The 27,368-nt window shown below is 42.0% G+C and overlaps 1 protein-coding gene across 2 annotated transcripts in view; it reads left to right on the top strand.

Annotated features, from left to right (window-relative positions):
- Positions 1-26,443, top strand: part of CACHD1 (cache domain containing 1) — a 123,379-nt gene extending 96,936 nt beyond the window's left edge. The window contains exons 16-28 of one of the 2 annotated variants that reach the window (XM_060276842.1): positions 421-531; positions 5,741-5,863; positions 7,407-7,506; positions 7,637-7,753; positions 8,972-9,132; positions 10,353-10,430; positions 11,822-11,908; positions 12,081-12,197; positions 12,499-12,650; positions 14,493-14,654; positions 15,933-16,010; positions 17,008-17,109; positions 23,988-26,443. In XM_060276842.1, coding sequence (XP_060132825.1) covers positions 421-531; positions 5,741-5,863; positions 7,407-7,506; positions 7,637-7,753; positions 8,972-9,132; positions 10,353-10,430; positions 11,822-11,908; positions 12,081-12,197; positions 12,499-12,650; positions 14,493-14,654; positions 15,933-16,010; positions 17,008-17,109; positions 23,988-24,226 — 1,627 coding nt within the window. In that variant the 3' untranslated portion in view covers positions 24,227-26,443. The remainder of the gene's footprint in view (positions 1-420; positions 532-5,740; positions 5,864-7,406; positions 7,507-7,636; positions 7,754-8,971; positions 9,133-10,352; positions 10,431-11,821; positions 11,909-12,080; positions 12,198-12,498; positions 12,651-14,492; positions 14,655-15,932; positions 16,011-17,007; positions 17,110-23,987) is intronic. The other variant, XM_035121480.2, reaches the window with a different exon arrangement.
- The last annotated feature ends 925 nt before the right edge of the window (positions 26,444-27,368 follow it).

The raw sequence follows: 27,368 nt of genomic DNA, 5'->3' as shown, positions 1-27,368 counted from the left end.
AGGAAGTAAAAGCTGCAGATACCTCCAGAAAGGTTTATTTAAACAGCAAATACCCTTCATGTTTTGAGTGCAGAGGTTCATCAAGGGCAAATCTCTGAAACAATATATCACCCATTGCATTTATTTTATTTCTGGAATTTATTTCCTATCATTCTCAAGTATAACCAACGTACGCATGAACACATGCAAAACCTTTTTTTAAAAAAAAACAGTAACTGGAAGTTACCTTTTAAAAAATCTTGATATAGTTTAGGCACATTGGCCCCCCAAAAGCATAAGCAAGCTAAATTCACTTTGCACATAGTTCAGGTGTGCATGTGTTTTAGCAAAATTCAGGTTCCATGTGTTTTGCAAACTTTTTTTCTCCAGCATTCATTGTTGCCATGCAGAGTTAAAGATACTTATTTTCCTTTCTCTTAGGTACCTCCATGCTGTGGCAAATCCGGGATTAATTACTTTGACTGGGCCCTACTTAGATGTTGGAGGAGCTGGCTATGTGGTTACCATCAGTCATACGGTTCATTCTTCAAGGTAGATTTGTTTTTGGTAGAGACGAACTGCCTTGAGCCACAATTAAAACTGGCTAATATTTTGTGTAAGAATCTCCTCAGATTCGACTTCCTGGAGGAGAAAGCTATGTATCCAAGCTCTAGTTCCAGGGAACTAAACCATGCAGAGAGGTATTTTGGTGTAATCTGAAAACATAGGCTATTAGACTTTTGAACGCTTTAGTTTTTGTATAGCAAGTCTATATTAATGCAAGAGGTGATTAAGCTAGATATTAGCAGGAGAGGCAGTGGTGTCAGTGTGGTGTGTTCTCATTTTATTTTTACCTACCTATTTAGTTAATTTTTTATTTATAGACTTCTTAAGGTGCACAGAGGTTGTGTGTGCAAGTTTGCATTCCCCACCCCCTTTTTGAAGTGGTTTCCTATAGATGAGTTGCTGCTTCTATGGCATGGATGCTTCTTCCATGTGGTTAGGGTGCCATATTGCAGCAGTTGGGTGACAGGCTAGTTACAGGTAGGTAGCCATGTTGGTCTGAGTCGAAGCAAAATAAAAAAATTCCTTCAGTAGCACCTTAAAGACCAACTAAGTTATTGTTTTGGTATGAGCTTTCGTGTGCATGCACACTTCTTCAGATACACTTCCGTTTCCAGTGTATCTGAAGAAGTGTGCATGCACACGAAAGCTCATACCAAAACAAAAACTTAGTTGGCCTTTAGGGTGACAGGCTAGTGTGTTATTGTGGACAGAGTGTTACACTTTGGTCAGGGAGATCCTCATGCAACCATGCCGTTCACAGAGTCCAGATGAAATTTTACCCAAGAATTGTTTAAGAACTCACATGTGAAACTGCTGATCTTCTAACAAAGCTATGTAACTTGAGCCTAAAATCAGTCTCCATACTTGAGGATAGGAAGGTGGGCAAAGCAACATTTTTTAAGGGGTCTAAGGAGGATCTGGAAAATTACAGGTTGGTTAGCTTTTAATGTCTGTTCTGAGAAAGCTGTGGAAAGCATTATTAAACATTGAATTACCAAGCATTTAGGAGAATACTCTTGCTGAAGCAGATCCAGGATTGCTTGTGCGGGGGTAAGCCCTGTCTCACTAACCTAGAAATAAGAGGGAATGTCCTCTTATGGACATAGGAGCCAACTCCTATGGACTGAAGTCCCCCCCTAAATTATTTGAGGGGGCCAGCCTCCACAAAGTTGATGGGTATTGCCATTCAAATGGTGTGTAGGTGTGTGCCATGCCTTGTGACTGATTATGTGGGGCAGGGCTTACCTCAACCCCCCCCCCCAGTATTTTATTCAAGTTGGCACCCCTGCTTATGAATCAGTACTGGTTCAGAAACAGGAAGCAGAGAATAGGAATAGACAGCTCTCCCAATGGAAAGCGTGTAAAAAATATCGAGGATCAAATTGGGATATGCTTTTCATGTGTTCACAAATGATATGGGCTTAGGGGGCAGCAGTAAGGTGGCTAAGTTTGCAGATGATGCCTCAAGGTTGTTAAAGCAGAAAGGGATTGCATGGAGCTCAAAAGGATATCTTGAAGCTTTTACTGATTTTATTCTCATATATTGTACTCCCCCTTGAAATGTTTTTCATAAAAGTGTGGATTATAAATACGTACATAAACAAACAAACAAAATATATAGTACAGGTGGGAAAATGGTACCAGATGTCTGAGAACAGGGAGATGGTCCCCCTCCCCCAAACCTTCTAAATATTATTGTGAAAAGTATGCCAGTATAGGCTCTCGGAGACTGTGTTTTATGGCCCTTTGATGTGTCAGTTGCTAAGGCAACAATATGTAGTCTTGAGCTGAGGAGCAAAATAGGGGTATCAGCAGACCTCCACATATGGGCAAGATGTTATCATTTATTCACAGCGGCTCTTACTACTTCTGCATCTTTTAAGCTTTAACATACACAACACATACCAAATAACCATACTGTCTCCAGTTTAAATTATCACGATTGCGCCCAGCTAATGTTGGCTGTCCTCAAAATTTTATTTTTCTTGTGTTAGAGGGTTTTTGTTCTGATAATGTAAGATTCCCCAGCTTCCATTAAAAAGGGGGGAAACACCATTTCCTCATTGTTGGGGTGGGGGGTAATACTGAAATACAGAATAATTGGCACATTGGATGAAGAGAATGAGAGGGCATATTGGCAAGTTGGCAGTATTTAATTCAAGTAGTGGAATACTAAAAGATGCACTAAATTAACCTAGGGCGGTTCCACACAATCAGGGTTTTTTTAAGGAGTGGTGGAGGTGCTTGGCACAATGTTTGTTTCTTATTTGAAATTTATGGTTCTTATTATGCATTTCTGCTGGGAAGTTACAGGACTTGCACCTCATGTGGCTGGTCAGTACTTAACTTCTCAGACTACTGGGAAGTAGACCTGATCCAGGGCTAGAATTTGAGTCCCATTTCTCTCTTCCCCCCCCTCCCCCATTTGTCACATGAAAAGGGATAATGGGAGAGCCAGTTTGGCATCATGGTTAGAATCTCAGACTGGGAGGATTCCCACTTAACTCCCTGGGTCACCTTGGACCTGTCACTATTTCTCATCCTGCTTTGACTTCTGAATACTGTATGGTGTGTGTGTGTGTGTTTGCTCTGAAACTCAACAAAAAGTACATTAAAAAACTTATTGCTCACCCTAGCTTAACCTCCTAGGAGTGGCACCTTAAAAACCCAACACATTAATTGTGGCATAAACTTTCATGGGTTGGAGACCACTTCATCAGATGCATGATCATCAGCTGGCAGATATGTATCCATGGGATTGTAGAACAGGGGGAAGGGAGGGTAAATAATGAGATTGGAAGTAAATGTCGCACACAAAGTGCAGACAGTAACAGTTGCCTTAAAGCTTAAGCTCACAGGGTCATTGAGAAGATGAAATGGGGGCGGGGACCACACATAGCACTTTGAGTTCCATGGAGGAAAAATGGGTTATAACTGCTGTAACACTGCAATACTGTCACTCGGGCAGTGGGTACCACTGAAGTTGGAAGTAACTGAGAAGACTAGCCTGTGATCTTGATTCTCCAGGATCTTTAGGTCTTATTCTGTCCATCCTGGACCCATGCTGGAGTGTCCCCATAATTGTTTTCTAAAAGCTGGCTGGAATGAACAGCAGCACAGTTAGCCTAGGATGGTGTGCCCACCAGATCCAGAAAGATGCTGGTTGTGCCTAAACAGGTGGTAATCTTTGCAACGAACAGAGGGCCAAGAAACCGAAATGTATATTCAGTTGGCAGTGTAACAAATACCCCATGGATATGAATTTCATATTCCCGGCGTGCCTCATCTAGAGGTTCATGCTTAACACGAAGATCAAGAGGTCACAGATGGAGTGGTCCCTTTGGGAGAAATGTTTGTCCATCGACAAGCTGCTTCTCTCCATACTAATTTTGCCGTGTGGCTCTGTTATCCATTTCAAAGGCTGCTTGGTTTCATTCAGGGACAGATCATTTGGTGCACAGTATTACACACAAGTTTGCACTATAGCAGGAAACCTGCTTACATTGAAGTGTTCTGACTTAACTGGTTTGTGGATAAATTATACTTTCTGAAAGGATTAGTTTGCGGTAAAGGGGCTAATTTCATGGATTTTTAACAATAAACAATGAAGTAACTATTGCATCCCTGCCCTTATTAACCATACAATTTCTATTACAAGAAAAATAAAGGTCTTTTCAGAAAACGTAATTTATCCACAAAACAGTTAAGTCGGAACACTTCAATTTATTTTAGGCTGAAGTCCAAGTTTTCTGACCTAGATGGTGGGTCACTCTGTGTCCATATTCATCTTAGACCCAAACCTTTCAAATGGGAATCAGAAGAAAACTCTAATTGGGGGGGGGGAATGACCTTTCAGCTTCTTGGAATTTTAACATCTTTACAGGGAATTCATATTCCCTTTCTCATGATGGAAGGATAAGTGAAAAGCTGTGAAGAATTTTAATAAGCAGGAGGTCTGAAGGCCACGCAGTTCCCCAGAAGCTGAAAGGAATCTGATCCTTTAAACAGCATCCATCCACAGAAGGCAGAAGTATTTCTCTAACTGCTGTAATGCTTCAGGGAACCTGCAGGCCTGTGATGAGCCAAGGGATTTGTTGTTGGTTTTTTGTTTACCATTCAGGATTTTTAAAAAGTTGATCTAGCACTGCTGTGTTTTAATGAAAACCAGCACTGATATTTTTAAAAATGGGAAAAAATATGACCTTGCTACTTTAATTTAGCGGCTCCGCTGTGCTTTCATAAGGAGAATGTTTCAGTAAAGATCATATTTTGAAGCGAAACAACATGTTACGAACAATTGGTGTGTGACTTTCCGATGCAAAGAATGCTGAAATGCTCCAGTTCATTGTCTACTGCCAAAGAATACAAACTAATGTCACTGCCTCACCCTCTGGACTTACCTGCCAGATAGATACAAAATTGTGTTTCCTCTTTTAACGTTTAGGCATGGCCCATTCTCACAAGAATTTTCATTAAGTTAATTGCACCTGGATCGCTCTCCTAACTCCTTGTCCAGTAAGAGCGGAAGAGTTTTAAACATATGCATGCATTCATGCAGTTCAACAATCAGAATCTTCTGGAAAGTCCCATTAAGTGACATATCAGCTTACTCGCCTACTTATTTGACGTGCATTTTATCTACTTTTATATTTATCAGTGATATGGAAGATTCTGAATTACATTAGTCATGATTTGCAGGAATCTTAACCCAGCTTTATGAATGTGGAACATTATTAGTTTAGGTACTAAACTTCACAATGAAAATGGTGTCATGCTTTACTTTTGGTCATTTATTACACTGCTCTTACGCTGTCCAAGTATGTTGTAGGATGGAAGTGATAGGAGGTGCAAAATTTTAATTTCCTGAAGTCTTTTTTAAAAAGTCAGGTATGGACCAATAAGAGTAAAATTGTTTACCACTACATGTGTGTTTACCTGAGATATGTATGTTAATTGCTCTTTCTGTTAAGTATTTTACCTAACTGACGGGGGAATTGGTTGTCTCTATGATCTAGGGAGAGGCCATTATCGTGGTTTATGAGCTCATGGAGCAGTCTGATTCCTCACTGATTCAAAATCCATATTCCACTTTTCATTTGACACTTCCATGACCACTATAAAATATAAAATGTTTTGGTTATTGTTTTTGATAGCATGTCTCTCAAGACCTGTCCATCCCTCTTTATTGTTGTAGTTCACAAAAGTCTTCAGGCCATTCGGTTGCTGTGATGGGCATTGATTTCACTCTGAGGTATTTCTACAAGGTTCTAATGGACCTGCTACCAGTTTGTCACCAAGATGAAGGGAATAAAATAAGGTAAATGTGTGTTAGTTGCATATTTTACAGTGTTTTACCTGTTTTAGAATTCTGTTCAATAAAGTCCCTCACACAACACTTAAAAAAACATTGCATTGCAACCTAAATTCATTATCCTCATCAAATCTGTTGAAACCTAGAAGCAGAACCATGTAAAATTTGTGAAGCTCTTAACTGCTGAATTGCCAAAAAAAGTAATGATTTTAATCTGTAGTAGCAGGAAGATAGAATGCAGAGTACCACAGAGATTAACTGGTTAACAGTGACAAGTGCTTTCATAAACCACTAACTTCGTTATCTAATATATGATATTAAACTATCTTCAAACAGCTTTGACCTGCACCAAAGATGTTAACCCTTGTACTCTAAGTTTGGACGAAACAGGGAAAAAACTAGTTAATTGGAGATTTCCTGGTTTGTTTGGCAGTTTTTTAAGTCAACATGTGATCACCCAAACACTCTCCTGTTGTTTTTTGGCTGCTATCTTAGATTATGCTAAGTTAAGTATCCAAACACCAGGTCTCGAAATCAGAGAAATTGTGTTTGGACAATTGTAGCTGCTTAATAAACAGAGATAGGAATGAGCCTTTTGTGCTCATACCCAGCTTCTTTGCTGCTCCTTTCATGTGAGCCTGCAAAAAAGGCAGGAAGACTTCAATTAACTACAGTTTCCTGTTTCATCCATACTGAGAAATTAAAACCATCCATACTGAGAAATTAAAACAGGATATTAAGCCAAATCATAGCGTAATATCCTGGCATGTTCTGAAGCTGTTAACCATGGTTTATCTCTTTGGATGAAACGGAAGACTACAGCTAATAGAAGATTTCCTGAGTTGTTCATTCCCTTGCACAAAGGTGGGGCAAAAGGGTTGTGTGCACACCCAGGAGGCTCATCAATATCTTGACTTGTTCTCTACTCCTGCCTTCTGATTTGCTCTCCAATCCTGATTACTTCTTGGTTTTGACTCCTGACATTTTCTCCAACTCTACTCTCTGGTTGCCCATGGATTCTGATTACCTTTGGGTCCCGGCTACCAGCTATCAACACCTGGCTCTTAAATACCTTCAGAATGGTCCCTCAAAAGTTTCGAAAAGCAGAGTTCTGTGGACAATGCTCTTGAAAATTTTAAACTCTGTGCCATTATAATCCAAACACCAGCGAAAAGTAGATTTTTGTGACCTGTATGTTATGATAGTTAAGCTCATTTTCATGTATTTGTTTATTTTGCTTGTGTTAGTTGTGGTGATGGGCGAGAAGCAGTGTAGGGCACTGAATTTCCAATGGCTTCAGAAACTTCGCTTACCGTTGAGCAGCATATATTTCGCGACAGATTTTCATGATTTTCAGACATGCAAGACTACAAAGTCTCTGCGTCAGTGAACAAACAGAAATGTGCAGGATGCACCTCGTACCGAAGTCTGTGATTTGTATTTGTCTCCACAGCTGTTTCTGCAGAATTGCTCTCAACATACAACATGCTAAATGTACTCCTATAGGTATTCTGACCTAGGTTTTGTTTTATTGTACCCTGTTGGGCAGGTGCTTTATTATGGAGGACAGAGGATATCTTGTGGCACACCCTACTCTTATTGACCCCAAAGGCCATGCTCCAGTGGAACAACAACACATTACACACAAGGTTTGGCTAAGTCATTGTGCTTATCTCTATCGATCTAATTATCATTAGAGAGAAATAAATGTTAATTTAGCAGTTGCTGTTGCTTTGTATAATAAAATAAAAGTTAAAAATCCTAACCTTTTATTTGCAGGAACCTCTGGTGGCAAATGATATTCTCAACCATCCAAACTTTGTGAAGAAAAACCTTTGTAACAGTTTCAGTGACAGAACAGTCCAGAGGTTTTATAAATTTAATACCAGCCTGACGGTATGTGTGGCGTGTGGGAGGGGAGATGTATGCTTGTTTTTGTTTGGCTGTTTGTTTTCTTGCAACTGGATACATGAAAAATAGTAAAATACCATGAGTGGAATTCAATACCGCACTACTGTGATAGTTCCGTTGGCACAAGTGTTTCTACTTGTCCAAAGACGCGATCTCCCCTATCACCCCCCCCCCCAATGTGCAACCAATTTGGGGAGGCTGGGAGTGGGCGGGCGGAATTCGTAATTTTACAGTAGCTTCATATAAACTTCACATAAACTTGAAACACACACACACAAAAACAGAACAGAGGAGGCTGGTCACTCGGGAACAGTACTTTTTTATGTGCACCCCAAAATCCAAAGCTGTCTCCCCTCCTGCACACACTCATATTCATTAACTTCCTATAATTCCTGTCCATAACCTCTGCTAGCCAATCACAGTTGTGAACAGCTCAGTCAATCACAAGCATCACTGTGGCTAGCAGGTCCTACCCATCATCCTTATCCTCCTGGGTTGGTGGGGACAGGGCAGGGTTGAACTTAAGGAGGAGGAAGAGGAGGAGTATCTCAGCCTAACCTGTATCACAGGGTTGAGTTCAGTTAGATTTACGGCTTAAGCGTCCACAGTAACTTTGCAAGGGAGCAGGTTGAGGAGAAAACCAGACCAAACTGGTCCAGCCTCCAGTGGCCCCCTAGGTCACCCCTCAAAGTCCAGCCACCACTGAACCCAGCTCTCAAAAAGAAACTGCATTATTTGGTTTTGCTTATAATAACCCTTTTTAAAATGATTAAAATGAATGGTGGGTTCTGATAACTAGTTTGGCGCTGAGTGGATACATTTAAATCCTTCATAATAACTGAGGAAATAGTATAAATTGAGTTCACGGGGTGTGGGGGAATCGACTTAGGGTTAAAGATTTTGATATTGTGGATTCTGTTTCCACCTTCTGTTTAACCTTTCTATAAGAAGACACTCCAGGTGTCTTCTTTACTAACCGGTGCTATATTGGTGAGTGAGGAAATGTGAAGGGGGCTTTGTGTGTTGGTAGCACTTTCCCTGCGCCGGTAACAAGAACTACACAACCCTCAGTAAAGGGAACCCTGTAGGTTTTCATTGCAGGGTGACTTTTTGTTTCAGAAACATTTGTGGTAGTAGTAACACTTCACCTCACCAGGAGACATGTTCCCTGCCATATCTCTGATGTATTTCCCCCTCCTTTAGGGTGATCTGACAAATCTCGTGCATGGCAGCCACTGTTCCAAATACAGGCTGACAAGAATACCTGGAACCAATGCCTTTGTTGGAATCGTAAATGAAACGTGTGACTCGCTTGCCTTCTGTGCATGCAGTATGGTAGATAGGCTCTGTCTGAACTGTCACAGGTAAGAGTTTTTTTTTTGTTTTTACATCCGCTATAGTGATTGGATTAGACTTACTGTATCAAAAGTGGAGGCCTTATGGAGCATCAGCTAATGTGCATTAGAATGAACCATGTGTGAATTGCAGAGTAATATTTTAAATCTTGTTTATGTAAAAAGCTTTGCACACTTCTTATTTTTGTGCACTGCAATATTTTAAGTGCCTCATGTTTGAGGCATCTGTTGAAACACAAGCGAAAGCATCCCTGGATACCTGGTCGCTGTGTCTCCCTCTTCCTTCCAGAGTAGCATTCCCTCTAACTACCGTATGTATATAAGAAATGATGGCACTTTTACTGTTGCACCTGCCCGAGCATCGAGAGCTGCAGCCTAGTCATATTGACTGTGGAGATAGAATTCCCACCTGTTGCATCAAAGGGACAGGAATGCCATCTACTTAATCTTGCCCGCTGGGCAGGTAGCCACTGGATTGCCACATCAGAGCTCTGCTTCCTGCTGGGCAAGGCTCAGCTGCTTGTAGAAGAAACCAGACTTTCCCCTTTACTGCTACATATTTGCACACTCCGGAGGAATTTGGGAGTATAGCCTCTGAGTCAGCACTGTGATCTTTTAGGAATGAGATTTGCCTCTTATATGAAGCAGAGTTTGGTTCTAACATCAGTGTAGCTTCCTTAGTGCCTATGAATTCTTACCTGTCCCTGATACCTTCTGAGTATTCAGGCTCTTTTCATTAGTATTGTGTGTGTGTGTGTGTGTGTGAGAGAGAGAGAGAGAGAGAGAGAGAGAGAGAGAGAGAGAATGAATGTGTGTGTGTGTGTGTGTGTGTGTGTGTGTGTGTGTTGTAACAAAAGACACACACACACAGGAAAAACCACATAGGTGATACACAAATAAGTAATAACAGTATAAGGCACCATTGTCATACAAAATTTCACACATTGGTAATTGTAGAAAGAATTATATGTATCCTTCGTAGCAGTAGCATATGAAATAAAATTCCACCAAATGGATAGAAGTGTTCTGGATTTCTTTTCTTTTTTTAAATATATTTTTATTGACTTTTACATTGCAATTTTAAATTCAAACATTAAACATCAAGATCATCATTTAGGATTCCCTGAATCCTTTAACTCCCCTTCGCCCTTCCATGGTTACCATTATATTTTTTCAACTGCTTCCCTTATTTTCTCTATTTATAAAAAAAAATTCCATTTTTACCATAGTTTTTCGTACATTACAAGCATTACTCAAATCCTGCCAGAAGTGTTCTGGATTTCAGATCCACTGGAGACTTTCAGATTGTGAGTTACTTGCTATGTTCCATACAGTTTTGTACCATAATAATAACTTCAGGTCCTGTGTTGCTTTCCATTTTTGCACTACAAAAATCCTCGCCACAGCCAACAGCAATGTTAACTCTTGAACAAAACTGGTCATTAGTATTCTTCAGTCTTCTGCATATTAACTGTGCTAACTCAGTTCAGTTTAACTCAGAGAAAAGTGCTCATTCGGCGTAAAACGTCATGTGTTTCTGAGGGTTGATGAAATTAAGATGTTTCCATATGTTTTATTTATTTGTATCTATCATTTAATAGTTGTTTTGTTTTGAGTTTTCACTTAACAATTAGATTTTTGCCCCATGCAGCCAGATTATCTATAACCTCTGGTGCAACCACATTTGGATTACTGTGTACAGATCTAGTTGCCACAACTAAAAAATGATAACTGGATAGCTGGAAAAGGTGCAGAAAAGGGCAACCAAAATAATTAAGGGCCTTTCCTAGGCATAAACATTTGGAGCTGCTTTAGAATAAGGCAAATGAGGGGTATTAATTGAAATTTCTGACATTGTGCCTCATGTGGAAGTACTGTTTTCCTCAAGAAGCATAATTCTAGAAACTTCCCTTATTTGTCTTTTTATAAAGAGGCTTTCTAAACTCTGTCTGTCTGTCTGTCTGTCTGTCTGTCTGTCTGTCTCTCTCTCTCTCTCTCTCTCTCTCTCTCTCTCTCTCACACACACACACACACACACACACACAATACTAGAACCTGGGTTTTCTAATGATTCCGATTGGTGGAAGATTCAGGGCAGAGAAAAGGAAGTAGTTTTTCATTCAGCACACAATATAACTCTGGAATTTACTCCCGCAAAATGTAATTAACAGCCACCAACTTGCATGGCTTTAAGAGGAAATTAGGCAAATTCATGGGGGATAGCCTTATTAGTCAAGATGATGGAGTGCTTCCTCCAGAATTGGAAGCAGCAGTGTTTATGATACCAGCCCATGGGAAACAACAGCTGGAGAAGGGTTTTGGGCTTGTGGGCATCTGGTTGGCCACTGTGGGAAGCAGAATGCTGGTCTGGATAGCCCTTTGATCTGAGCCAGCAGGGCCCTTTGTCCTGCAGTTGCATTGACAATACGCTCAATACAACACAGAGTACACTGGAACTATGAGATATTCTTCAGTATATGACATCTTTGCCCAAGTGGACTTTCAGTGTTAAAGTGTGCATGTGAAAGAGAGATTTGGCCCAGGATAAGAGACTCGCAGAAATCTTTCTTTCTTTCTTTCTTTCTTTCTTTCTTTCTTTCTTTCTTTCTTTCTTTCTTTCTTTCTTAGGACAGTTAGAAATAAATATGATTCTAATAAGCATTGTCTCGTTTGTTTGTTCTTTCTTTCCTTCCTGAAGAATGGAGCAGAACGAATGTGAATGTCCTTGCGAGTGCCCCCTAGAGGTTAATGAGTGTACTGGCAACCTTACCAATGCAGAAAGCAGGTAAGTTAGGACTAGCACAATAATGATTTTTTTCGGTGAAGTTCACAACACATGTTGCGTGGGTTATATTTGTTGATAGGTGCACAGCGTACTATGCAGTCTAAATGGGGGTACATTTTCTCATAACTCTTTGTAACTGACCCCGCCCCCCTGTGCTTTTCCCAAACTTTAGAAATCCTAGTTGTGAAGTCCACCAAGAACCTATGACGTTTATTGCAGTTGATCCCAGTCTACAAGATGCTCTTCCTCAATGTATCAATACACGGTGCAATCAAAGGATGGAGAGCAGGTGAAGTTCATGGGTTTTCCATACACACACACAAACACGAGTGAATCTAGAATAAAACACCTGTAGTGTGGTAATAGTAAATCATGATTGAATTTCATATTGTGCTTTGTCACAAAACTGTCCTTGACTTAAAATCAGCGACACTAGGAAACAGGCCACCACAACAAAATGGTCTTGCTTCACTTTTAAGGAAAATTACGGCTTTAACTTGGAGGGGAAAGAACAGTTTCAGTAGTATGTTTTCTGAGATTTGGGACAGCAGAGTTCTAATAATCCTCACTGCCATTTCCTTGTGTTCCAGGGATTGCTTTGGTGTCTTGGACTGTGAGTGGTGCATGGTAGACAGCGATGGAAAGACCCATTTAGATAGATCCTACTGCGCTCCTCAGAAGGAATGCTTTGGTGGAATTGTGGGTGCCAGAAGCCCTTATGTGGATGACATGGGAGCCATTGGTAAGGAATGGATGGTCATTGTGGACACACATCAATGTATTTAATGCACTGGTGGAGCTTCATGCTCCAGCACTGGGAGGCGGAGAGCAAGTGGGGGTGGGGCTGGCACGCGTCCAGCGCGGGCAGGGGGACAGCCGTGATGGCACCCCACCAGTATCGCGCTGCAAGGGGCAGTGCCCCCCCCCGGCACTCCTCTTCCTCCGCCAGTGATTTAATGCATTCTGGCATTATGTAAACCTGGACAGGTTGCACAAGCCACTTGGGATATCCTTGCGACAGAATATCTTGGGACTTGCCCCTACATTAAAATACAGCATTTTCAGCCATTGCACACTGTAAGATGAAATGCCGTTGTCGGTGTGTTTGTTGATCACATTGCTCCCTGGTACTCTGAGAAGCTGCGGTTGATGAAGCAGGCTGGGCAAGCACTGGGGCGCAAGTGGTGGAAATCTCTTTCCAAAGTGGGCAAAGGGTGTGTTTAGGACACATAATCATGGCTATCACATGGCAGTGAAGGCAGGAAACAACCCATACCCCGTATTGCAAGCATTGCATCCTCAAGGTGTCAGTTGGCAGAATTGTTTCATGTGGTCCAGAGACTCATTATGCCAGATTTAGGAGATGGATCCCTGGAGTGCACAGTGACTAGCTGTGAGCAGCTTGCCAGACACTTTGAGGACAATGTTGTTGGCAAAGCCCTGAACAATTTGGGCCCAGGGTACCCTGAAAAGCCACCTGAACCTTTATATGTATGATCACAGAGATCATCCAAAGGAGAGCTATTAGTGGCTCCCCATGTTACAGAGGCCCAATTGTCCTCAGTGATAATTTGGACATTTAGTGTTGCCATTCTCATACCGTGGAACAATCTTGATTCAGAGATTTGGCAAGCATCCTCACCCTTGACTTCCAGGCATCTTTTTTGTGCTGATGGGCCATTACACCTGATTTAGTTTTGATTGGTCACCTGGATGAAAATTATATATATATATTTAAATGATGGTTTATGTTTTATACTGTACAATGCCTTGATACAGCATGATATGGCAGTATAGAAATATTTTAAGAAAAAACAAACTTGAACAGGGAATTTTGCATCCATTCGTACCAATCTTCCAGCATATCACTCTTGTGTGCATGCTACCTAGAATAGTCAACGGATTTGTAATCTTAGTGTGTCCCTTTAAAGGCTGATACATTTTAATTTTGGGAGTATCTCTGTGCAATCAGTACAGTCGTACCTTGGAAGCCGAACGGAATCCATTCCAGAATTCTGTTTGACTTCCGAAATGTTTGACTTGTAAGGTGCAGCTTCCGATTGGCTGCAGGAGCTTCCTGCAGCCAATCGGAAGCCGCAGAAGCCCCACGGGATGTTCGGCCTCCAAAAGAACATTTGCAAACTGGAACACTAACTTCCAAGTTTGCTGCATTCGGGAGCCAAAATGTTCAACTGCTAATGCATTCATCAGCCAAGGTATGACTGTATTATACAGTGGTACCTCTAGTTACAAACGCCTCAGGTTACAAACGCTTCAGGTTACATACTCCACTAACCTGGAAGAGTTACCTCGAGTTGAGAACTTTGCCCCAGGATGAGAACGGAAATCGTGTGCCAGCGGCACAGCAGCAGCAAGAGGCCCCATTAGCGAAAGCACGTCTCTAGTTAAAAACAGTTTCAGGTTAAGAACAGAGCTCTGGAACGAATTAAGTTCATAATTAGAGGTACCACTGTAATTGTTGTGACTTTCGCTTTTGCTTCTAATTTACGTTTTAGGTGGTTTGAACTTTTTGCAAAGCATTTACATAAGCTTTATTTTTTCCCCCTCCCCCTCTGAAATAAAGGAGATGAGGTGATAGCTTTAAATATGATTAAAAGTGCTCCAGTTGGTCCTGTTGCTGGAGGTATTATGGGATGCATAATGGTGCTAGTTCTGGCAGTCTATGCCTATCGTCATCAGATTCACCGCAGAAGCCACCAGCACATGTCCCCACTTGCAGCACAAGGTAAGAACTTTTTTTTAAAAAACACCACTATTTTGTGGAGGATGGGTGTTGCAGAGAGTATACAAATTGTTCAAAGCATTTCTGGCCACAACAGCTGAAACAACTTACTTTGAGGGTTGCCCCAGCACTGTTCTGATAATCCAAGTTTTATTGTAATCATGCGTCTCAGGCATAGCTGCCAAGTTATCCCTTTTTTTAAAGGGATTTTCCCTTATGCTGAATAGGCTTCCTCGCGAGAAAAGGGAAAACTTGGCAGCTATGGTCTCAGGATGTTCACTTCACATTATCTGCTGTGACATAAAATGGGCCCTGCTGCCCTCTGCTGGATGCAGAATTTAAAGCTAGACTGTTCTAGCTAAATGACCTTAAAAACATAACAACTCACCTCTTTGTAGGCTCTTGCAAATACGTTTTCTCATCTTAGAGTTTAGGATTCTGCATTCCTGTCTAGACTCTTCACCATTACAGATGTGAATGATTTCAGCATAAATGTGTGTGTATTATGTTGTCATGATATTTTTGAATGCCTCCTGCTTCTGAAGTTCTTTTTTCCTAGACATTTTCTTCTGTTCCAATTGAACAAAAGATAACATGTACCAGAAACACAAATGAGAAAGGGTATTAGGGAATTTTCTTTGCAAAATGAAAAAAAACAAGCACATTATTCCTCATTTTATTATACCGTTTCCTAAAATTAAACTAAATAGTGTGCCCCGTGAATGTTGACAGCCAGTGTGCTAGTCCTGGACAAGCACGCACAGGAATTAAGAAACAGTCACCACTCAATAGAAAACTTAAGAGCATAGCCAGAGCCTTCTGAACATAGACCGTAGGAAGCCCATTATCGCACAAATATGAATGGTTGTTATGCTAGCACACTCACAACTGACCCTATGAGCACAAAAAGCAAGATATTTTTTAAGGGAGCTGTTGTTGAAAAATGAGTTTCATGATAGCAATTTTAATAGGCAACTGCTTCAGTAGTCATTAAGTCAAAATAAGTCATCCATAGTTTGTGACTAACTGTTGTTGAAGTGGCTCAAGAAAGGGAAGCAAGAGGTTAGCAACTTTGCACCCTTGTTTTCAATATTGGTACGTGCCCTTTCGGTACTTGCTGTCCATAGTTTTAACCAAAATATTAAAATGGTTGGCTGTGAGGGTTCTGGACCTCAGATCTCTTGTTCTGGGGGGGGGCATTTCTAAAGCTGGCACTTTTTCAGGCTAATGCTATATCTTCATCCTTAACAGTTGCATTTCTCTGTTTGTAATGGTGTGTAGAAATGTCAGTCCGTATGTCCAACCTGGAGAATGAGAGGGACGAGAGGGATGACGACAGTCACGAAGACAGAGGAATCAGTAAGTATGAAGCAGTCACACTGTCGTTGCAGGTAGGGAAGACTATGGGATGAGGCTCGGTGCTGTTTCTTCCACTTGCCTTTCCAACACATAGTATTTATCACCATCAGGATGACAAAAGTGCCTTGCAGTTTTGGGTCCCAAACATTCTCGCATCAACCCTGCGACTGACACTGCAGTGTTTGCCTGCTTACAGGCTGGAGGCAACAATAGAAAATTATTGACTTTCCCCCAAAGCTACCCACTGGCTGAACAGTGATTTGAAGCTGGGCCAACATTCTGTTCATTGTATCACTCCACCTCCTGCCTCCTTACATTCTTTCAAAGATCTTACACAATCTGGCAAATATAAATGCAGCCCTTAGTTCAAACAGCTCATGAACTGCAGTTGATCTTAACTTGCCAGTTTCTGTGCCCTCAGTGACGGTATGCTTGCCGTCAGACACCTAGTCACCTCCCAGAATCTAAATTAGACTTGCTAGCTTTCAAGGAGTCTGAAACCTTGAATGTAGCAGATTGGATCACAGCTATTATTCTACAGGTTCCTGTGGTTGCCTTGCCAGGTTTTAGCTGCCACTGGTATTTTTTGCGGCAAACGCTGTAACTTTAGGTGCCTTAAAGACAGGTGTGGGTATAATTTGCTTCCAGATTTGTCATGAAGCACACGCGGTGCTGACCCTGCGACAGAAAAACAGCAGCTACTCTCCTTGTTGTGAGATTCAGAAATTTGATCATTGTGCCCTCATCCCTCTACACAGTTTAAACCCTTGTGTGTTCATACAAAGGCCTGAAGATAGCTCCTATTAGGAATTCCACTGGGCATATAAAGTACAACAATAGATTTTTAAAGGGGGGGGGAGTTTGGTCAATATTGGAATTCCACAGCAACCTTATAATGATCTCTTTCATAAAATCTTTTCTAAACGGATGCTTTATTTGAGAATGTGTGCTCAGTGTAAACTTTTTCCTCCCCGCTCCCTATTCTGCTCACTCCTAGTCAGCAACACCCGGTTTATAGCAGCAGTTATTGAGCGCCATGCGCACAGCCCAGAACGTAGACGCCGCTACTGGGGACGCTCAGGAACAGAAAGCGATCATGGTAAGACGTAGGAAGTTGCTGCCATCTGTATTACGCGCTCGTCTTACTTCTGCCTCTTGGCAACACCATGGACAAATCATCAAACAGATCGTTCCCAACGCCGCCTCCTCATTTCTTCCATACTTGAAAACAATTTTGACACTTTCCCATACCAGGGCAAGACTTTATCCAGCGCCGGAAGCTATTTTTGTCAGGGTGATCTTCCAACACGAATCCTTTAGCTTAAGTCTCTGTGCTCAGTATCTTAATCGTATGGATACCACCAGCATTATTACATAACCTCTCAGCTTTCCAAGAGGCACAGAACACCACTAATCTCACACTCCCTCCCCCTTTTGCCTCCTGCCAGTCCTGACATCTTTCAAATTCTCCAGAAAAAAGGAGAAACTCTTCATTCCTTTGTGACATTTGAAATGAACTGCACAGGTTTTATAAAACAGCCTTTAATTTCTAGCAACATGGGCCTCCTTCCAGTTGCTGGGTTAAATTAAGCTTGTATTAGATTTTTGTGTTTTTTTTTAAAAAAAAGTTGAATGCTGTCTTGGCTTACTGCTGTGCATTATTGTTGAGCAAAGAACACAAGAACATATATTGATTCTATACAACCATATATGGCTATAGGTAGGGAAGATGTTTATTCTGATAGCATTTGGATTTTCTGGCATTTCCTTTGTTGCTGGGCTATGGGTTTTGCCACATAATTGACCTATGAGAAATAGCTAGCAAGAGTGAGCAGCTGCTTCTAAGTCTTCAAACCTGTATCAAGTTGATGAGTCCACTAAGAGGATTAATATAAGTTTAGCAAGTGTTTCTGCCAGCGTTGTCAGCTGTATCTTCGTGTCACTTTTACTATAAATATGGATATGTTATGTTGCTAAATGTGGGGACAGGGAGAGGACTGTGTTTGTATTTTATTTCTTGGAGTCCTTGGATGTTTCTAGATGACAACATCTCCACCCAGTACATGAAATGAAGAGCTGATTAAGACTCAGAATACACTCAAAACACACACGATTAAGACTCAAAACACACACGAGGCACTTGCTTATATGATTGTGTTCCCCCAACTATAATCTGGAAAGTACAGTGGTACCTCTACTTACGAATTTAATGCGTTCCGAATGCACATTTGTAAGTCGAAAAAATTTGTAAGTCAAATCCCATAGGAATGCATTGGGAGAAAAAAATCGTAAGTAGAAGCAACCCTATCTAAAAATTTGTAAGTAGAAAAAATCCTATCTAAACCGCATCCAAGATGGCGGACAGAGCTTCATTCGTAAGTCGAAACATTTGTAAGTAGAGTTATTTGTAAATAGAGGTACCACTGTATGTGTTTCAGTAAGAAGTCTAACCTAAAAAGGGAAACCAGTAAATGCCAAGGTGGTACAGTCATGGGAAAAGACTGTATCACATGAGTGTTAGCACTTTTCAGTTACCTCCAAAGTTACCCACCACCAAGCAGAAGTAAAGATATCATCTGTCTCTGTGCTTGCAACAATATACCGTATATTCCGGCGTATAAGACGGCTTCTGAACCCAGGAAAATCTTTTCAAAAGTTAGGGGGCCGTCTTATACGGCGGGTACAAAAATCTGTGGGCGCTGCATACGGTGGGGGGAGCTCAAAAACGGCCGCGGCCGCATCCCCGCTCTCCTCTCTATGGCTTTTCGCTTTTCGCTGGCTCTCCCGGCCTCGATTCTCTGCCTCTCTATCTCTCTCCTCTCTATGGCTTCTTTCCCCCTCGATTCTCTGCCTCTCTCTCTCTCTCTCCTCTCTCCTCTCTATGGCTTCTTTCCCCCGCTCAATATCTAAAAATCCACCATTTCCCCTGCTGCAGACTTGAGTGCTGGAGAAGACTCTATATTTCAACTTGAAAATTAGGGGGTTGTCTTATACGCCCAGTCGCCTTATACGCCGGAATAGACGGTACTGTTGCTAGGTATTTTAATCCATATGCCTCTTCAGTGCTTAAGGGTTGGAGAGGCAAAAAGTGGAAGACAATAGCAATAATAGTCTAGTAAAAGAATGTGCCACATTTTATCAGTGCCTGGTGGACAAAATCAGAATTTGAAAGAGGAGACATGGCAATGCCACACTAGTTAGACATACAGTGGTACCTCATGCTGCGTACGGGATCCGTTCCGGAGCCCCGTATCCAGCATGAGCAGTACGCAACATGAAGCGCTGCATCTGCGCATGTGTGTGGCACAATTCGGCGCTTCTGTGCATGCATGAACCGCCAAACCCGGAAGTAACCCGTTGCGGTACTTCCAGGTTTGGCACATACGTATCCCGTGTCGTACGTAACCCGCAGCATTCGTAACAAGAGGCATGACTGTACATGTTTTTAGCACATTTTTTCAAATATAGAACATGTTCTGTTTTGCTCGTTGGAACAAATAAAAAGGGAAAGGGGAAAAATGTAAACCTGTGTTGTATATTTGACATCCTATAGGAAGTATAATGCTGGTCCCCTGTGTGTATTCTGAGGCAGTACAGGTATTTGAGAGGACTATACCGCATGAGTTTCCATATTACAGTGGGTTCAGTTGGTTACAGGTATGCAGCCAGATCCTGAGTTACAGGTATACACCCACGTTGGTTTTTGAGGGTGATGGTAAACAATGAAGTCAGAAGAAAATGAAGCAAAGAGAATTCAGAGACCGTGATTATCACATCATGAATAGCGGTAATTCACAAAACAGTAGCTGTTGCTCAGACAGACTCCTTGTGTTATCACCAACTACTATTTTGTGAATGACCACTGTCAGTTACGAAACTATCGCTGTCTATGCACTTTCTGTCTTTCATTTTCCTCGGACCTCACCTCTGGCTGGGTCGGGATGACATGGGGCGGGGGGCCAACTTCCATCTTTCGCTGGGGCTCAATTAGTGTCAGCCCCTTCTGTCAAGAGCTTGGGTGTAACCTTGGATGCCGCCCTTTCAATTGAGGCACAGGTTGCAACCACAGCCAAGGTGGCATGTTTCCATCTTCGCCGCATTAAGCAGTTGGTCCCCTACCTTTCTCAACCAGATCTGGCCACAGTGATCCATGCGGTGGTCACCTCTAGGCTTGATTATGGTAACTCGCTCTACACGGGGCTGCCCTTGAAACTGACCCAGAAACTCCAGCGGGTGCAGAATGCCGCGGCGAGGCTCCTTACGGGGTCCCAGCCGCGGGATCACATTCATCCAGTGCTTTACCAACTGCACTGGCTCCCAGTGGAGTACAGGATCAGGTTTAAGGTGCTGGTTTTGACCTTTAAAGCCTTATGCGGCTTAGGACCCTCGTACCTATGGGACCGCCTCTTCCGGTATGACCCACAGAGGACATTAAGGTCCACAAATAATAACATACTGGAGATCCCGAGTCACAAGGTGGTTAGGCTGGCCTCGACCAGGACCAGGGCCTTCTCAGTACTGGCCCCGACCTGGTGGAACGCTCTGTCCCAGGAAACTAGGGCCCTGTGGGATTTGTCATCTTTTCGTAGGGCCTGCAAGACAGAGCTGTTCCGTTTGGCCTTTGGACTGACGCAGTCTGACCCCACGGTTACCCTCCCCTAAGGTTTTATCTCATAATGGTTTTATCTTATTTGTAGATTTTTAATTTTAAAATTGAATTTTAACATTGTATTAATCTGCATTTTAACTGAATTGTTTCTTTTATACTTGTGTTGATATTATTTGTTGTTAGCCGCCCTGAGCCCGGTCCTGACTGGGAAGGGCGGGGTATAAATAATAATATTATTATTATTTACAATTCTAGCCTCACACACATGTACACGTTCCTATAATTCACAATAAAACTTCATCTAATGGAGTGGAGTGTAGCAGAAGCGGTTTGCCAGGTGGGGTAGAGCCACTACACTAAATTCCCAGCAAGTGGACCATTTCTGCTTACTGGGAAGGAGAGAAGGAATGGCAAGGTCATCACAGTGCAAATGCACTGGCATGAGCACCAGATTGGCTCTGCTGGTGTATTTGCACCATGCTGATCTCCCCATTTACTCACCCCACCCCCTCAGTAAGCAAGAGCAACCAATGGGGGAAAGTAGCCTGGCAGCTCCGACCCACCTGGCAAGCTGCTTTTGGACAGTAGTCCATAAATGCTTATACCATAATAAGTTTGTGAAAGCTGCCACAATACTTTTGCTTTTTTTAATTTAGGTGTATGCCCAAAGGTGTATTTAGGGTTATGCCTAAAAATTCTGTGTGTTTAGTGGCCCTGAAACACTGCATAATTTCTTTTTATCAGTCTGTTTCCAGAAGCAACATAAAGTAGTCAAGGACCTTGAACAATAGCTTGTGACTTTGGGTGTGTCCAACAACTTAGGATGCCTCGTTTTATGACTGTAAACATGTCATCTGCATTTCTCATCCTGTTTGCTGCTCTGAAATGGATCCTTGGGGCATCTACATGGCAGACGTTCCCCTTTCTCCTGTTTCCTTTTAATCAGAGAGACTGGCACAAGATTAGAGAGTGTCCACCTTCCAAACAGATCTCTGTAATTCCTTACTTCAGACAATTTATAGTGTCCACTAGCTTCTCTAAAGATAACCCCTCTTTAAAATGAGATGTGTTTCATAACCCAGTATGTGAAAAATGGTTCCAAAGAAGCATGCTGATATATTAAGATGTCTGCTGCTTTGTAACAAAAATACTAAATACAGGTTGGAGACTGTAGTACATATTGTGTTTGAAGGGGAGCAAGGCAGAATCAAGTAAGTCTAGAACAACTTGAGAGAGTGATATATTGCATAACAGTAAGTACAATCACGGGACGCGGGTGGCGCTGTGGGTTAAACCACAGAGCCTAAGGCTTGCCGATCAGAAGGTCGGCAGTTCGAATCCCCACGACGGGGTGAGCTCCCGTTGCTCAGTCCCAGCTCCTGCCAACCTAGCAGTTCGAAAGCACGTCAAAGTACAAGTAGATAAATAAATACAGCGGGAAGTTAAATGGCGTTTCCGTGTGCTGCTGTGGTTCGCCAGAAGCGGTTTTGTCATGTTGGCCACATGACCTGAAAGCTGTACGCCGGCTCCCTCGGCCAATAACGCGAGATGAGCGCTGCAACCCCAGAGTCGGTCACGACTAGACCTAATGGTCAGGGGTCCCTTTACCTTTAAGTACAGTACAATCACAAGCAGGAAGGCACCCCCAGTCACCAAATGTTGCAAATAAACCTTGCCTTTCTTGCATTTTTCACCCTACAGTATTGATGCCATAAATCAGGGATGGAAAATTCTCCTGCTTGGTTGCCTGGTGCCACCGTACGGACCCCTCTATGTGGCCCTTGAGACTGTCAGAAGCTGACAGTTTTGGAGGAAATGTTTGCCCGATTGGCTTAACTAGAAACTGCTTTTTAAAAATAAATGAGTAAGCAGGCAATTTAGCAACACTTTTTGTGGCTTCGTGGTCATGGACTGTTAGGAAGCAGGCGGAAGACCAGCATTCCAGTGAACTGTTACATGTTGAGCATGTTACTGTTTATCACTGATTTGGGTAATAACAAAAAATATTTCACTGGGGAGTGGGGTATGCTGGGTGTATGAGGCTGTTTTTGTTGTTGATGATTTATGTGAAATGTCACACTGTGCCAAGTTTATTTGTAAGGTACTGCACTGAATTAAATTTTGCAGTACAAAATCTGAAGACTTCTAACAAGTAGGCATATGTTGCACCTTCTTTGCCTAATACTATTATTTTAAAAAATTGTATTGTTATTTAAAACTATTTCTTGCCTGCTCGTATATTTCCATATATTTTTGGGTGGCAACGTTATTGAACATCGCTCACCTTCTTCTTTCCCCCCTCATCATCTCCCCCCCCGGGTCTTTGTAGCTGACTTCAAAAGCGCACTTAAGTGCAGCCAGACAAATTGGCTGAAATATCCCCTCAAACTGTGGATTTTAATGGTGCTGGTTCCAATCAATGTTGCCAGTAACTGAAAGGCAGATAAAGGCCCCAAAGCATCAGTGCAGATAAAAGGAAACACAAATGAGATCCCATAGGGGATCTTAAATTGTTATTTATTTTGGTTTTGTTTTCTTAGAGATAATGCAATTGTGTCTCAGTTACAGTATTGAACAAATTGCATTTGCTCAGGCAACGATGGGCCTTCTATCGAAAGAGAGATTCAGTACATCATACTGGCTCCAAACTGGTTCCGTGTATTGTAGCTCTGGGCATGTTCTCATTAACTTCATTGCAAATGGCTTAGTGCAAAAGATAAATGGAGTAGCCATGTTAGGGAGATCTTTATGATTACTGGACTTGTGATGGCTGTTTTCCCTCCTTCCTTTTAAGGAGACATCTGACTAGTTTAGGTCCACATTTCTGTAGAGCAACTGTCTAGGAGTCCACTCTAAGGTAACTTATGGTGACATACAAAACTGGCAGGTTCTGCTCAGGCTGAAGACCGATTTGATTTGTCATGGATACTTCCCCAAACATACATGAGTTGACCTCCTTGGACAAAGGAGTTAAAGCAGAATAATGATAAAGTTGCCTTTTCGAATGAAAATTCGAATCGTGTGTGTGAAAACCAGGAATTTCAGTGCAAGCCTTTATGGAGGCAAAAACCTGGGAGAGTATGGAGGAACGCAAACAAGGGGGTATTGTTTTATTTTGATTATGTATTTTGTGTTCTTATATGGAGATTTGTATCTTGTGAACCGCCCTGAGACCTGCGGGTACAGGGAGACATACAAATTTAACAAATAATAAATACCAACATCCAAGCGCCATTTAGGATTGCTGCATTTTGGGTGCATTATTTTAGTGGTGTAAATGGAAGCTTAGGGCATTGAGCACTGTGCATTTCTTAAGTTTGTTGTTGTTTGCCTATGCATCACTTCTTACATGGCTTTATATTTTCCAGGCTACAGTACTATGAGTCCTCAGGAAGACAGTGAAAACCCTCCCTGCAACAATGACCCATTGTCAGCTGGTGTAGACGTGGGCAATCATGATGAAGATTTAGACCTGGATACCCCTCCTCAGACTGCTGCCCTCTTGAGCCACAAGTTCCACCACTACAGGTTGCATCACCCAGCACTTCATCACAGTCACCACTTACAGGCTGCGGTCACAGTACATACTGTAGATGCGGAATGCTAATGACCTCTGGCCCTTGGGAGGAAAAAAATGCAGCTGAGAGGAGACTTGACGTTTATACCGTTACGAGGCATGGTTTTGACTTAACTCGTTTCACATGAAAACTTTGCATTTCCAAAATGTAAGGTTGGCTCTGAAGTGGAAGAGAAATTAGCATGATGAATAAACCTGCCATAACATTCAATAAAAATGGAATAGTAGGAATGTTCGGCCTCCAAACACAGGAAGGAAGGTTTATACAGTAAACGGAGCCTTTTGAACCCTGTTGGTCTGAGCCAAGAAAAGAGTGCACTCAGACAAAGGAGAGAGAAAGAGAGAGAGAGTTTATTTCCTTAACTGGAAGAACAGAAATCTTTGCAGCCAGAAACAAAGAAAGTGCCAGTTCCAGAAATAGACATTGCCACGAGGTTTCCATTTGTTGAAGCTTTTTTGTGGGTTGTTGGTTTTTTTTAAAGAAAGAAAAAAACATTCCTTTCACTTACAAATTGCTGTATGGGACCTGGGACAGTGCATCTCAAGATTTTTTAAATAAAGGATTATTTTTGTACTATTTATTGAACTCAAAACATTCATGAACTCTGAGGGAGAGGAAGATTTTTTTTAAAAAAAAAAAAGGCATCAGTCGCTCTCCATGAATGCAGTCTATGTTTTATTTGTGTTGGTGAAGTTGTGGTTCTTTTCAAGAAGACTTGCCACCCTTTTGAATGGGATATTCTCCTCCTCCTCCTCTTCCCCCATCACCATGCTATAAAGGGAAAATGAAGAAATTGTGAGCTGATTTGTTTACATGATTGAGGTTTGGTTTCCATGGTCATTTTGTACACTTTGAAGATGGTTTATAACACAGTATTTTTATATATAAATATATATTTTAACGTGGGGAGGAGGGATATCAAGCCTCCTGGCTAAAGCACTGAGGAATCCTCCCACACACACTACATCCTGTTCATTCTCAAATCTGGGCAGGATTTGCTTCCATGCGCAGTGATAATGCAGTGTTTAAACACTATTCATGACTGGCGAAATAAAAAACAATAATGGGTTGAATTCACTTGGTGACCTTATGTTTGTGGAAGGGATGGTGATTCAGTGGACACCTCTGATTGGAGGAGAAGAGGAGAAGCAATTTCTGCTAATCCCCCCTCTCCCTACCCCGGCCCTAGTGACCCCTGAAGTTAGCTCTAGACTGTTGGGAAACCCTGCAGAACAGGGTATAGGATGCTGTTATAGGGACGCGGGTGGCGCTGTGGTCTAAACCACTGAGCCTCTTAGGCATGCCGATTAGAAGGTTAGTGGTTCAAATCCCCACAACGGGGTGAGATCCCGTTGCTCTGTCCCAGCTCCTGCCAACTTTGCAGTTCGAAAGCATGCCAGTGCAAGTAGATAAATAGGTACTACTGCCGCGGGAAGGTAAACAGCATTTCCATACACTCTAGCTTCGTCACGGTGTTCCATTGCGCCAGAAGTGGTTCAGTCATGCTGGCCACGTGACCCGGAAAGCTGTCTGCGGACAAATGCTGGCTCCCTCGGTCTGAAGTGAGATGAGTGCCGCAACCCCATAGTCGCCTTTGACTGGACTTAACCGCCCAGGGGCCCTTTACCTTTTACCTATAAGATGGTGTAAGGATGATTTGGTGGTGGTGGGATTCTATTGCGGCAGGTGTCTGCTGGATCAAAAGCCCTTCCCTGAGTGTAAGGGCACCAGTTGGTTTCCACCCCAATGGTCTGTTGTTTCTGACCCTTTTCACATTCACTACATGGATAGGTCAAACCATGGGGAGGTAGATGGGAAGCTTTGTAAAGTTTTGGGGCATTGTGAAAGGTTTACTTTGGAACCCTAATGATGAGCCCATTGTCACCTTTATCTGGAATTTAATACTGCTTTAGTGATTAGCATCATCTGATGGGTGCCACGTGAGCCATCATAATTTTCAATTAGTTTTAAATCACAGCATTTTGTTCATTGTGATTCAAATATTATGAAAACATTCTTGCACTGTGCATATGATAAACATCCATTTATATGTAGGGCTTTGGTTTGGTTGTGTTTTTTTTTTTTACAAGATCTCTAGGTATTTTTTTAATGATAGGGTACCTAATACCTAATATGTAAAAAATGGTTCTTAAGCAGTATGGTAAAGTAAGGATGCTTGTGCTACCAGGATCCCCTTTATACTATGTATAAAATTACAACCTCTAGTGGAATAAACTGTATATAAAGTATGGGTCTGTTGAGTTCACTTTTGGAATGTTCCTTTTGACATAACTGGACATAACTTTGTTTCAGCAAATTCTCATTTCAGCTCAGAAGTAGATTGCGTAGAGTCTTCAAACATTAGGTCATTTCCTCCAACTGTGTCATCTTCGTGTCTCACTTTTCAAACTCAAAACTTCATGAAATATTGCTGTGGAGAGTGCATGTGGAAGGCACCAATTTCTGATATGTGTGGACGTTACAGGAATCCAGTAACATGGACTGACATGGTCTCTCCTTGCAAGGAGAGCAGCTGCAAATACACAACAGAGGCACATGACAAAAGAGCTAACCTCTGTTGGTGTCTCTCTCTGGGTGTGTGTGTGAGAGGGGGGGGGGAGAGAGAGAGAGAGAGAGGGAGAGAACAGCCTGGAAATGTACAGTATACCCTACACTTGTGCAGTATGCAGCTTGGATCCATTCCTGCCATCCACAATGATGGAGATGTGTATCTTTCAGACTTTTGGTCTGGATCGAAGTAAAATAAAAAAAATTCCTTCAGTAGCACCTTAAAGACCAACTAAGTTTTTATTTTGGTATGAGCTTTCGTGTGCATGCACACTTCTTCAGATACAGTGAAATGGAAGTTTCCAGGCACTTATGTAGAGAAGGGGTGGGGAGGGGTGGGGATGGGGAGGGGGGATCACTCAGAAGGGTGGTGGAAATGGGTGATTGACTGACTGATAGCTGTTGATGACCGCAAACGACTGCAAATGGTTTTGCATGAAAAAGCAAGGGTTGAGATGGCTGAAGATCGCTTATCATGTATAATGAGATAAAAATCCGATATCTCTGTTCAAACCAGGTCCCTCCATGGTTTTGAGCTTGGTGATAAGTTGCAATTCAGCAACTTCTCTTTCCAGTCTATTTCTGAAATTCTTTTGTAGTAGC

Source organism: Zootoca vivipara, chromosome 7 (genome assembly GCF_963506605.1).
Source record: "Zootoca vivipara chromosome 7, rZooViv1.1, whole genome shotgun sequence".
Classification (NCBI taxonomy): domain Eukaryota; kingdom Metazoa; phylum Chordata; class Lepidosauria; order Squamata; family Lacertidae; genus Zootoca; species Zootoca vivipara.
This window is presented reverse-complemented; position numbering and strand designations above follow the sequence as displayed.